Source organism: Lithobates pipiens, unplaced genomic scaffold (assembly GCF_037356315.1).
Source record: "Lithobates pipiens isolate NorthernLeopardFrog02 unplaced genomic scaffold, aLitPip1_a1.2 Scaffold_3, whole genome shotgun sequence".
In the NCBI taxonomy this organism is placed as follows: Eukaryota; Metazoa; Chordata; class Amphibia; order Anura; family Ranidae; genus Lithobates; species Lithobates pipiens.
Window position 1 is genome coordinate 274,442,014 of NW_027507790.1, and position 14,829 is coordinate 274,456,842.

Genomic DNA, 14,829 nt, shown 5'->3' on the forward strand with positions numbered 1-14,829 from the left:
GTAAATCACCTATCAATCACAGCAAGGGGGAGGATTTGACAAAGTTTTGCTCAGAGCTGGAATAACTCTTTGTGGCAAGACTGGGCTCAAATGATAGGAAATCTTATACTCTACATTATGACATACAAAAAAAAAATTGGTTTTACATCTACTTTAATTATTATTACTAGTCAACCAATATTAAAATTCTTCTATAGCCTATGTGCGGAACATTTGACCATAAATGTCCGCTCGCGACGACTGCTTCATGTCAAATCTTTTCTCTCTATGTTGAATAATCTTGGACTAATAGAAATAGGTTAGGCACATTCAACCTTTTTTGCTATTGTCTCTATAATGTCAAATCTTTTCACTCTATGTTGAATCTTTTCACTCTATGTATTTTCACTCTATGTATCTTGAACTAATAGAGCTAAGGTTAAGTACAGTCGACCACAGGTTCAATGGACACAGATCGTTATTGTTAGCATCATGTCGAATCTCCTATCTATATTGAACTGCTGTCACAGTTTATGTTGTTTATGTTGGATCTTTCGATTTCCAGATTCTGCACGTTATCGTTTGTTAAAATGATAACGAAAATACCCAAAATTCGGACAAAAATGCATTTGGACGAAAACGAATGTACATGTCTAATGTAATTACAATATTTTCTCTAATATTTCACAGAAGGGCCCATTCCTGTGCTCAACAAGAGTATCTGTAAGGCTTTAAAGTGTTGTGCCACCACCATCACCACCACCACCACCACCTAAGGCTCAATTTTTCTGTTCCTGTTTAATAGGGGCTTGTAATTACAATATTTGCTCTAATATTTCACAGCAGGGCTTGTTCCTGCGCTCCACAACAGAATCTGTGAGGGGTTACAGTGTTGTGCCACCACCAGCAGCACTGCCTAAGGCCCAATTTTTCTGCCCCTGTTTAACAGGGGCGCATAATTACAATACTTGGCAGGGCCCATTCCAGCACCCACCAAGAGTAACTGTGAGGGCTTACAGTCTTCTGGTACCACCAACACCTAAGGCCCAATTTTACTTAGAGTGTATAGGGCAGGCTGTATAGTGTGTGTGTGTGTGTGTATATATATATATATATATATATATATATATATATATATATATATATATATATATATATATATATATATATATATATATATATATATATATATATATCTATATATATCTATATATATATATATATATATATTTATTTATATATATATATATATATATATATATATATATATATATATATATATATATATATATATATATATATTTATATGTTTTCAAACATCCGACTTACAAATGACTCCTACTTACAAACGGAGGGAGACAACAAGAAGTGAGGAAATCTACCCCTAGGAAGGGAAATTCTCTTCTGTAAGAGTTAATATGGGAAAAAGGTGTCTCCACTGATGCTTTATCACCAATTCTTCTTTCCCTAATAACCCCAAATTTTAAAAATCCATTTGGCATTGGGACAGAAAGTGAGGTGAAATCTTTTGAATGGGGCACAGACAGCAAAACAAATGTTACAGTGGTGATAACCCTTCCCTATGTTATCCAAAAACCTTAAACATAGATTTTGAGGCTGGAGCTACACTTAAAAAAGGTACCTATTACAAACAGATTCAAGTTAACAACAAACCTACAGTCCCTATCTTGTTTGTAACCTTGGGACTGCCTGTATACTGCTGTTCAGAGTATAAAGAGCCTGGGGGCCCCAAGCCTTTTTTTTTATTTGGGTGTGCGGTTCCCTTTAATATCCATACCAGACCCAAAGGGCCATTAATGGGCTGAGGGGGGGCAACATTACATCAGTCACAAGCAGTTTTAAATGACTTTTTTCCTTTAGAAATGTCATTTTGTGCAGGGACTGTTCTAAACACTGGAAAATGCATCACTTTACAGGCATACTACAGACAGCCCCCCGGGTATGACATTTAAAGGAATATTTCACTTTTATTGTTTCAATTTAAGCATTATTAAAATCACTGCTCCCAAAAAAATGGTAATTTTTAAAACTTTTTTTGCATTGATATGTGTCCCCTGGGGCAGAAGCCAGGTCCCCAAACACTTTTTTGGATAATAACTTGCGTAAAATTCACACTTTTGATTATTCATGTTCGTGCCCCATAGACTTTAACAGGGTTTGCATGTTCGCTTTCATTTTTGGTCTGTTTGTATGTTCTGCCATGAACCGAACCAGGGGGTGTTCGGATCATTTCACAATGCTAATATTTAGGAGATTTGTAGATTAATTTAGTGTGCTACTGTGGAACTATTTTTCTCTCTTTTTTACAATAACATTTGTTTCATCTCATTTGCATGTTTATTGACTATTTAGTGGCAGCACAAACAGATGTTTTTTATTAGTGCAGTGGGCACACATATATGTACTGTGACATACAGAAACAGAGCATCAGAGACTGGGCTGCAAGGTAGAATTCCAAGATAATATCCTTAAACCCACCTCCAAGGCTACCACTGCCTTACTAAAGAAGCTGAGGGTAAAGGTGATGGACTGGCCAAACAGGTCTCCAGAACTAAACCCTATTGAGCATCTGTGGGACATACTCAAATGAAAGCTGGAGGAGTGCAGGGTCTCTAACATCCACCATCTTCATGATGTCATCATGGAGGAGTGGAAGAGGACTCCAATGGCAACCTGTAAAGCTCTGGTGATCTCCATGCCCAAGAAGGTTAAGGCAGTGCTAGAAAATAATGGTGGCCACACAAAATATTGATAGTTTAGGCCCAATTTGGACATTTTCACTTAGGGGTGTAGTCACTTTTGTTGCCAGTGGTTTAGACATCAATGGATGTGTGTTGAGTTATTTTGAGGGGACAGCAAATTTACACTGTTATACAAGCTGTACACTCTCTACTTTACATTGTAGAAAAGTGTAATTTCTTCAGTTTTGTCACATGAAAAGATATAATAAAATATTTACAAAATGTAAAAGGGGTACTCATTTTTGTGAGATACTGTATAAATGATATAAATTTACAGAATATAACTGCATATAAATATATACAACACAGATAAAATATGTGAAATAGGAATATGAACTATTTGAATATGTCTCTTAAGATGGTCTAAACAAAGAAATTTGTAAAATACCATCAATCCTTCCCCCATTAAAAAAAAAGAAACAACCATTTATGTATCTATATTTAAAACCTGTATAGAGAAATCAAAGATTTTGGGGGATTGATGTTTTCCTGATTGCCCAGGAAATTTGATGGAGGGTGGAGATAGCTGTGCATTCACATACTGTAATTATTATATAATATAGGATAGGATCATAGTAATATAAACACTTATTATCCAACTTACTCTGTGCTGGAATCCATTTTGTTCAGATAGATTTTTCTTCATGTACATCCAGTGTAGAGCATTGGCCAGAACATTTACAGCCCTGTATGCATAGAAAGGCAGAGATGTGTAACCATCAAATGGCTTCCAATATTTTACACCTCTACAAGGTTTTGCAGAAATGTTATAAAATAAATTAAAAAGGTCATTTTTCCGTGGGTGAGGGGAAAGGCATGAAAACAAGGAAATCCAAATATCTTCCAGTATTGGGTCAGTAAGGCAACGGGGGAAGGTGACACCATATTCAGGATTTTCGTCTTGTACGTATATTTTTTGTGCCCACAGAAATATGAAGCTGCAGTTGATGGCTGTTAAGTCCTCAAATTTGTTACTACTTATCTTACTCCATGAAGGCGGGAAAATAAATGTAATATTTTCTAAAGTAGAGGGAATGAGCTGAGAAAAGAAATAAAAGTGTGATGTGAAAGTTTCACACGCTATGACAACTTTAGCTTTTGATTTACTAATAATTATCAATCCTTCAGTATCACGTACAATATCTAGTGTCAGTTTAATGATATAATCTATGCAGATTCCATGTTGGCTCAATATTTTACTCAGTTCTTGGGACTCCTCATCACTGCTGCCATCATCTGATAGTATTAATCCAACCCAGTTCCACCCAAAATACGTCAACAATTTTATAATAGCTGCATAACGCATCCGATTGTCTGGTGTCATGTGGAATAAAGTTGGATACAGTTTTCCATCACTCAGACGAGTGTCAGTGACTCGATAACTGACCTGGTTGACATGTTGGGAAATATTTAAATGGGATGTTATTATTCAGACAATGAAAAAATGAGAAATGCAATTTATAAATGATGGACCAAGGTCTCTTCATCATATACTGTTCTAATTAAAAAAAGTAGTACTTGTCAGAATTTAAATCATAGAGATTATTAATTATGATTTTTCTTTCTTTATATATATAGGGATGGGCCGAACACCTCCTCCTCCCCTCATTCGGTTTGCACCAGAACATGTGAACAGGCAAAAAATGTGTACAAATCACGCGAACACAGTTAAAGAGGAAGTAAACCCTGATGAGTTTACTTCCTCTTTCATTCCCTGCAAAGGCAAAGCATAATGGACTACTATGCATCGCATAGTAGTCCATTATGTGTCACTTACCTGACACAGGAGCCAGCGAAGTCACCGCTTTCCCCTGTAGTCCGGTGCATCCATCTTCTCGGTGGGGTCTCGCAGCTCCGCCGCTGTCATTCGGCGAAGCCGTGATAACGTCACTCCCACGCATGCGCACGGGAGCTGACACGCGCGGCATCGCGCAGCATCGCGCGGCATCTTCATCATGACTATGCCACGCTCAGTGCGCCTGTGCATACGCCGTAGACAGAGGTTCCTGTCTTCGGGCAAATATCTCCTAAACCGTATAGGTTTATGAGATATTTCTTGGCCCTACAGGTAAGCCCTAATCTGGTTTGTAAGGGTTTACAACCACTTTAAAGCCTATGGGACACGCACATGAAAAATCAAAGTGCTAATTTTAAAGGCTTAGATGCATGGTGAATTAATGGCGTACTTAACCAATATAATGAAAGAGACCCTTCCTGATTTGCCTTTGGAGGAGCTGGTCATAGACCGGATACACAGACTTCCAAAAACGGCAACATATCTCTGCTAAACTGCCTAGGGATACAATATTACAGGGTTAAAGAAAAATTAACAAATGCTACAAGACATGCCGACTGCCTCCCAGACTGCATGCAAGGGCTGTCATTCTTCACTGATCTCTCTACGCACACTATGCAGAGGAGATGCAACCTAATGACAATAACGAAACCGCTCAGAAACCACAGCTTGGAATTTCCCAGCCACCCTTACAATTACCAAAGGAGATGAAGAATTCTGCATAAATACAATAGAGGAGGGCTTAAGGCTACTGGAAAAATGGAGGCCACTTATCCAAGAACCAGAGGTATCCAACGCACAGCGGGAGCATTCCCCATCACCCAATACCTGATAGCATTACTGCAGTTAATGCCCATTAACTATGGTCATGACTACCTGTTCTGGACGATCCACCCAGCATCCATACAGTTATTACGTACCCCAGAATTAGAAGGTTATCCATCTGCTCATATTTCAAAGAAATTGCAATTTTTTTTTTAAAAGAGCGCTTACCTAGGCGCAATCTCTTCTACTTTCTTATTTAGTTACTTGTTCTTCAAACTGTTAACCCTTTTCTCTCATTGCAGTTCTGATAAGTTTGAAGTTTGTTTATATCAATATCCGCATAGCACCTCCGAGCAACAGCATTCTCATGAACACCGTCACAGAAGTAAGAATCTGCAATTACTTTTGAAGTTAGTCTCTATCAGTATCAAACCGACAGGGTAAGGCAAATCTAATTTAATCATAAGGCTTCTGTCCAAATACAGCTAAATAAAAGGGCCACGGAGTCTCCACCATGACATTCAAGATAACCTCCTTAGATGTCAATGGCTTGAACAGCCCATAAAAACGACATATGTTATGGAAAGAGGCATGCACTCAATCCTGCAATGTCTTTTGCATTCAAGAGACCCATTTCAAGGATAGCAATCACCCAAACTTAACCCATAGCCTATTTCCCCACACGTACTTTGCTAACGGGCCAATTAAAAATTGAGGGGTCGTCATCCTAATCAAGAATACAGTAACATTTAAACATATATCAAACTATTGTGACAAAGATGGCAGATTCATCATACTGACCTGTGAAATTAATAATGTGGTGTACACGATAGTCAACGTGTATGCCCCAAACACCAAACAGATACGCTTTCTTAACAAGCTTTGGAAAAAGGTGAAAAAGTGAAGCTCGGGGCACACAATCCTCTGTGGCGAATTGAATGCCATGTCTAACTTACAAATGGACATATCCAGTGCTTTGACCAAAAATGCCCGTAGACCAGTCCTTGCCAATTTCACTCAATCGGCCTGTCTATATGATATATGGAGATGTCAACATTCCATGGAAAAAACTTCTCGTTCTTTTCCCGCGTCCACCTTATTCAAGGATAGACATGTTCTTACTGGACAAATTTCTGCTACAAAAAAACTCAAAATCGGAGATAGGTAACATTACATGGACAGACCACGCTCCAGTGTTCATAATTGTGGGGAGCCACAGTTTTTCGACTCAAGCAAATAGGTGGAAAAATGATACACAACTATTCTCTGATCCGGTTATAGCAAAGGACATTGTAAACTCATTACAAGAATACTTAAAAAATAATGACTCCAAAGGTGTAAATCCATTTACATTGTGGAATGCCCATAAGGCATTTATGAGCGGTCTTCTCATAAAACAAAGTACAGTGGTGTTGAAGAGGAGGAGGAGACAACACATAGACGATATTCTAAAAGATATCCCTAGTTTAAAATCACTGAACAAAAAGTCACCCTCAACCACAAGCAACAAATTAGCTGAAGCACAAAACAATCTTCGTGTCTTACTAATGGCCCAACACTTCTGCAACATTTATAAATTAAAGTCCAATTTCTATACACATGGTAACAAGGCAGGGAAATTCCTGGCAAATCAGGCTAAAGATCAAATACATAAACAATGGATCCCATATTTATATCATCCAAAATATGGTTTGAAAATAACTAACCCCAAGGAAATAGCGGCGGCTTTCAGTAGTTACTACGCAAGCTTATATAACTTGAAAAATTAAAAAACAATATCCCAACTGATACTAGAAATGATAGAGCAATTTCTCAATGACATATTGCTACCTTCTATACAACCAGTAGATCGGGACATGTTAAATGCCCCATTCACAATATCAGAAATACAAAAGACTATAGCTAGTTTGCCTGGCCCTGTTGGGTACTCCTCAGAGTATTATCAAAAATTCACAAACATCCTATCCCAAATAATGCAGAGTGTTCCAGGCTGCTACCTACTATGCCTCATTCCCTTCAGAAATGTTGCAAGCAACAGTGATTACACTGCCCAAACCAGGGAAGGAGCCGGATAAAGTACATAACTTCAGACCAATTTCACTTTTGGATGTGGATCTCAAAGTGTACGCCAAACTTCTGGCAAATAGAATAGCATGGGTTTGTATTAGGGAGGTAGGCTACGGATGCAACAAGGAGGATACTGAACTTAATACACTTGGCATCCGGTGACGGATGACCCTCGGTTCTCCTGTCACTGGTTGCTGAGAAAGCATTTGATAGAATACATTGGGGTTATCTCTCCAAAGTCCTATCAAAATTCGGTTTCATCAGTCAAATTCTGTCTGCCATAACAGCTCTTTATTTATAGCCCTCGGCACATGTGTATGCTGAGAGCTTGTTCTCTGAACAGTTTTCCATCACAAATGGGACAAGACAGGGATGCCCTTTGTCACCCCTGATCTTCGCCCTCATGATAGAGCCTCTGGCAGAAAGGATTAGATCCCATCCTCAGATTGAGGGAATCAGTATGGGCAAAGAAAAGCATACTATCACATTGTTTGCAGATGATGTCATATTATCGCTTTCAAATCCGGCTCAATCCCTGATAGCAGTACATGATGTATTAGAAGTATTCAATTGCGTCTCATATTATAAGATCAATGCTTTCAAGTCCAGTTTACCTCTTGTCCACCTGTTGGAGCATACGTTGCATGGAATAATGGACAAGGCACTTGAGGCAGAAAAGAGGCAGGAAGAGGAGGACTTCCTTGCCTCTCAAGGCCCCCTTTATCCAGACAGTGTTCCTGCTGTCCCACCCATCACACAGGAGGAGGAGGAGGAGGCGGCTTGTGTCAGCATGGAGGTGGAGCCTGGCGCTCCGCATCAGCAGCAGCAGTCTTTTAGGGATGATTTACAGTCCCAAGAAACCCGTGGACTTGTACGTGGCTGGGAGGAGGTGGCTGCGGATCATGTTGTCATTAGTGACCCTAAGGACTCCGGACCGAATGCCTCAGCTAACCTACACTGCATGGCCTCAATCAGGGGCGTAACTAGAGATCACAGGGCCCCATAGCAAAATGTTGTATGGGCCCCCCCCCCACCAAAAAAAAATGAACTAATGCTATTAAACAACAGACTACCACACCCATGTGGCACAGTACCCAGGCAACAGCTTATATAAATTTTGAACAACAAAGTATGCAGTATACTGTATGCAGCCCCTGAAGGGAACACATTGCAGACCTCCAGGCCTTCTAACCAATTTCTGTTCTGTTATATAAAATGAAATAGTTCAACTCACCATAATGCAAAATCAGTGGGATCCCTGAGCGTGTCACTTGCCATCATCGCCTGCCACCAGATGCAGATTGTAACTTGTCAAACGTTGCAGAATGTCACCTACCACATGTTGCGGATTGTCCACTTGCCACATCCCAGATTGTCACTTGCCAAGTCACCTGCCACACATTATGGATTGTCACTTGCCACATCCTGGATTGTCACTTGCCACACATTATGGATTGTCACTTGCCACGTCCTGGATTGTCACTTGCCACGTCACTTGCCACACATTATGGATTGTCACTTGCCACGTCCTGGATTGTCACTTGCCACGTCACTTGCCACACATTATGGATTGTCACTTGCCACGTCCTGGATTGTCACTTGCCACACATTAAGGATTGTCACTTGTCACATCACCTGCTACACATTGCGGATTGTCCACTTGCCACGTCGCCTGCCACCAGATGCAGATTGTCACTTGTCACACTTTGCAGAATGTCACCTGCCACATGTTGCGGATTGTCCACTTGCCACGTCCCGGATTGTCACTTGCCACGTTACCTGCCACACATTACGGATTGTCACTTGCCATGTCCTAGATTGTCACTTGCCACGTCTCGGGTTGTCACTTGCCACGTCACCTGCCACACATTACGGATTGTCACTTGCCATGTCACCTGCCACACATTACGGATTGTCACTTGTCTTGTCACGGATTTTCACTTGCCACGTCACCTGCCACATGTTACGGATTGTCACTTGCCACATCCAGGTTGTCACTTGCCACGTCACCTGCCACACATTACGGATTGTCACTTGCCACGTCCTAGATTGCCACACATTACAGATTGTCACTTACCACATCCTAGATTGTCACTTGCCACACATTATGAATGAATGAATGAATGAAATACTTATATAGCGCACAATGCGAACTGAATCGCCTCTTATGGATTGTCACTTGCACGTCCCGGGTTGTCACTTGCCACACCACCTGCCACACATTACGGATTGTCACTTGTCATGTCACGGATTTTCACTTGCCACGTCACCTGCCACACGTTACGGATTGTCACTTGCCACGTCCCTGGTTGTCACTTGCCACGTTGCCTGCCACACATTATGGATTGTCATTTGCCATGTCATGGATTTTCACTTGCCACATCACCTGCCACATGTTACGGATTGTCACTTGCCACATCCAGGTTGTCACTTGCCATGTCACCTGCCACACATTACGGATTGTCACTTGCCACGTCCCGGGTTGTCACTTGCCACGTCACCTGCCACACATTATGGATTGTCACTTGCCATGTCACCTGCCACACGTTACGGATTGTCACTTGCCACGTCCCGGGTTGTCACTTGCCACGTCGCCTGCCACACATTATGGATTGTCACTTGCTCTGCCACTTTCCTGCTGTGTCACAGAGTTAGGCAGCAGATTATCAGTCAGGCAGCAGAGAGATAATGTCATCTCTCTGCTTCCTGGCTGCCTGCACAGTGAGGGGGAACTGCACTACAGGGATGAGAGGGCAGCGAGAGATGATGTCATCTCTATGCTCCCCCGCCCGTCAGCTCCCTGATTGGCCAGCCCACTCATGCCCACTCTCATCTGCCTCCCAGTCCCACTATCACCCGCGGAGCCGCTCGCGGACCACCCGCGGAGCCGCTGACTACCCGCGGGCCGCCCGCGGACCACCCGCGGAGCCGCGGACCACCCGCGGCCGCCCGCGGACCACCCGCGGACTACCCGCGGACCACCCGCGGAGCCGCGGGCCACCCGCGGAGCCACGGGCCGCCCGCGGACCACCCGCGGACAGCCCGCTCTCACCCGCTATCTCCCGCGGAGCCACGGAGCCTATCCTCACCGGGCCCCACTTGACTGCGGGCCCCATAGCGCCCGCATGTGTTGCTATGGCGGTAGTTCCGCCACTGGCCTCAATGATCGTGCAAAGCCTGCGGAAAGATCCAGGTATTCTTCAGATCAAGGAGAGGGACCATTACCAGCTGGCCACTCTCATTGATCCACGGTACAAGGGTAAGGTTGCGGACCTTATCTTGCCATCACAGAGGGAGCAGCAGATGAGACATCTTCGGGAGGCCTTGCAGAAAGGTCTGTGCAACACGTTCCCAGAGACTGGGAGGTTACAAACTCCTGGTCCTGGACAATGTTTTGCTGAGGCTTCGGTCAGTCACAGAAGGAGCTGTGCGTTCAGACAATTTTTTAGTCCGCTACCCCAAGGTATGATCGGTTCCAGCAACCATCGCCAGCGTCTGATTTACATGGTGCAGGAATACCTATGGACAAGGTCAGACTTGGACACCTTTCCCACCGAAAATCCTCTGGCTTACTGGGTCTTGAGGATGGATCACTGGCCAGAGCTTGCACAGTATGCAATTGAGCTACTGGCCTGTCCTGCATCCAGTGTTCTTTCAGAATGCACCTTCAGTGCTGCTGGTGGCTTTGTAACCGATCACAGGGTGCACCTGTCCACCGGCTCGGTTGATCGACTGACCTTCATAAAGATGAATCAGTCTTGGATCACCACCAGCTACCAAGCACCTGAAGCTGATGTAACCGAATAATTTTTATTGAAATATCACATCCCTTCAAGACTGCCTATGCTGATGCTGAGTGACTGTCCTGTTATGTTGACTAACTATCCTCTTTCTCCTCAATGATCCTGCTGATATCTTGGAAGAACATGTTTGGTTCTGGGTGATGCCACCATGGGAGGGGTTGCAGTGTCGTGGCACCAGCACCAGTGCCTAAGGCCCAATTTTTCTGCCCCTGTTTAACAGGGGCATGTAATACAATTTTTGATGCAATACTTTGCAGCAGGACTCATTTCTGCACTCCAACTAGAGTATATGGGAGAGGTTGCAGTGTCATGGCACCAGCACCAGTGCCTAAGGCCCAATTTTTCAGCTCCTGTTTAACGGGCATGTAATTAAAATTTCTGATGCAATGCTTTGAAGCAGGGCTCATTCCTGCACTTAACTAGAATATCTGGGAGAGGTTGCAGTGTTGTGGCACCAGCAAGCAGTGCCTAAGGCCCAATTTTTCAGCCCCTGTTTTACAGGGGCATGTAATTACAATTCTTGATATAATATTTCACATCAGGGCCCATTCCTGCACCCACCAAGAGTAACTTTGAGGACTTATAGTGTTGTGGCACCAGCACCACCACCGTAACCACCAAAGGCCCAATTTTTCTACCACTGTTCAACAATGGAATGTAATTACAATACTTGATATAATTGTTCACAGCAGGGTGCTTCAGCGCCCACCAAGAGTCACTTTGAGGGCTTACAGTGTTGTGGCAACACCAAAACCTTAGGCCCCCATTTCTGCAGAGCATATAGGGAAGGCCCCTATATTCAAACATCCAATTTACAAACGTCTCCTACTTGAAAATGGAAGGAGACAACAGCAAGTGAGATGAAAAAAGACGGACGGAAAAAAAAATTATACAGGGGTGATAACCCTTCCCTATGTTTTCCAAAAAGCTTAAAAATAGATTTTTTTGACTGGAGCTACACTTTAAAAATGTACCAGTTCAAAATTACAAACAGATTCTACTTAACACAACAAACCTACATGGTTCCTGTCTTGTGTGCACCGCCTGTATACTGCTGTTCTGAGTATATAGGGCTTGGGGGCCCCACGCCTTTCCTTTTTTTATTTTGGGTATGGGGTTACCCTTAATATCCATACAAGACCCAAAGGGGCTGGTAATGGGCAGGGGGGGGGCTACCCATGCCATTTTCTCAATGATTTTCATCCGTATTGCCAGAACCAAATATTACATTAAAAACGCAAGCAGTTTTAAATTACTTTTTTTCCGTTAAATGTCATTTTGTGCAGGGACTGTTCTAAACACGGGAAACACGTGCCACTTCACAGGCATACTATAGACACCCCCAGGCATGATATTTAAAGGAATATTTCACTTTTTTTTTACTTTAATCGTCATTAAGATCAGTGCTCCCGAAAAAACAGCAGTTTTTCAAAAAAAAATTGGCATTGACCCATGTCCACTGAGGCAGGAGCTGGGTCCCCAAACCCTTTTTGTGACAATATCTTGGATATTAGCCATTAAAATTAGCACTTTTTATTTCAAACGGTCATGTCTCATAGACTTCAATGGGGTTCTAAAGTTCGCATGAATATGTGGTCCGTTCGAAAGTTCTGATGCGAACCGAACCAGTTCAGCTCATCCCTATTGGTAGTACATTCCTTCCATAAGTGACATGAGTTGATGGAACATTATTGACAAGAAAACATATAAAGAATATATATATATATATATATATATATATATATATATATATATAAGATATATGGCAGGAGCCCGGGGGGTATTTAACCAGCCCACTCTCCTGTGGTCTTTGTCGGCTTCCTGTGCGCAATACTATGTCACTAGGCCGACTGCTTGAGTTTCGTTGCCATTGGTATAACTTCTTTCTACAAGAAGTCTCGTGGTTATCGTTCCCGTTTGTGTTTTTTATACAACGTCTCTGGCTCGACTGCCGCAGGTAAGGGTCTCGATTGACCTTCCTTTTCTAAAACATTTCTATTTTGAGTATCTTAAATACGCGAAGTTCGATACTAAACCCTCGAGTCATTCGTTATGAAACCGGGTCATTAGTCACTCGAACGCACCATTGCCGTGGCTTCGTTGCATGGGCCTCGTTGCGGTAGAATTGCGTAAACTGAAAATGTCGCACTATTTCCGTAGCTTGTTGTATTGTCTGCCTCGACACCGTGTTCCACAGACAAATCATTGCCAGTCGCAAACACACGGCACAACGATTCGTGCCTCTGCCATGGCTGGCTCACTTAGATCATTTCATTTTATCATTTCACTCATTTCTGTCACATACTGTGCTCCGATTCGAATCCAGTCGCATCCGCAATGCGCCAATTCGTCCCGGTGTGCCCCAGTTGCTCGGACTTAATTTCGGTACATGCTCCAGAGCCCGCCCGTTGTTAGACGTAGCCCTCGGCTTATCGATCCGGGTCTCTGTCATGGGAATCATTTCACTGTCACCTATTACGTCCTGGCTTGAATCTAGTCGCATTCACAATGCACAGGTTCGATCGGCGTGTCCCAGTTGCGTTGCCCTCATTTCATTACATGCGCTAGAGCCCGCTCGTTGTTAGGCGCAGGTTTTGCGACCTCTCCGATTCGTGTCTCTATCATGGGAATCATTTCATTATCACGTGCTCCGTTCAAATCCGATCGCATCTCTGTGCATCGATTCGTTTGGTCGTTTCCCCAGGTATTTTTTCAGCCTCATTTCAGTGCATGCTCCAGAGACCAGTTCGTTTCCCAGTCACAGCTCGTGGCCGGTCGATCTAGGTCTCTGTCATGACATATGTTGTTCGCTTCATTTCACCAACACGCTCCACGCTACGGTTCGAATCCAGTCGCATCTAAACATGCACCGATTCATTCCAGTCCGCCCCAGGTTTATTTCCCACATTTCAGTACATGCTCCAGAGTCCGGTTTGTTGTCAGTCGCTCTGGCGACATGACCATTTCGTGCCTCTGTCATGACATTCTTGCTTCATTTCTCTGTCACCTACCGCGCTCCGATTCAAATCCAGTAGCATCCGTGATGCATCGATTCATTTCGACGTGCCCCAGATGGTTCGGCCACATTTCATTCTGACTTATCTGACGTTCACAATTGTAGCACTTATTCGAACTCCCACACTTGACATGGATCATTCCACACTTCGTCCTTTGCGCAATGATACTTCGGATTGAGACAGGAGAATAAAAAATAAATAAAAAATAAAAGGAAAAAATAAAAAATAAATAAAATGAACTACTTCAGAAAACTGTCTACTCACCGGTGCACCTCGATCATATCAGCCAGCTATTCATGTCACCTATCAGTTTAATGGTCAGGCTTCTCATCAGTTGTCATCTGTCGTTTCTCTCTCCAGGTCAGTCAAGTTCAGTAGGTCCACCCTGCACCAGGTTGGACGTTATCTTTCCCAGGTAAAAAAAAAAAAGAGGGGGTAGGCGCAGGCAAAACGCGACAGAAACCATGCAGGTATACGTATATATATATATATATATATATATGAAGGCACGTGACGACATATATATATATATATATATATATATATATATATATATATATATATACACGTTCGCTCCCGCCTTAGCGCACAGCAACAGGCGGCTTTGCCTGGTAAGATGGAGAAACAGTCTTGACTTGTGT

At 42.8% G+C, this 14,829-nt stretch overlaps 1 protein-coding gene across 1 annotated transcript in view; it reads right to left on the reverse strand.

Annotated features, from left to right (window-relative positions):
* Positions 1 to 3,168: 3,168 nt before the first annotated feature.
* Positions 3,169 to 14,829, reverse strand: part of LOC143941274 (taste receptor type 1 member 3-like) — a 72,151-nt gene continuing 60,490 nt past the window's right edge. Inside the window, exons 3-4 of the mRNA XM_077463310.1 lie at positions 3,346 to 4,128; positions 3,169 to 3,189 (exon numbers count right to left, since the gene is read on the reverse strand). Coding sequence (XP_077319436.1) covers positions 3,169 to 3,189; positions 3,346 to 4,128 — 804 coding nt within the window. The remainder of the gene's footprint in view (positions 3,190 to 3,345; positions 4,129 to 14,829) is intronic.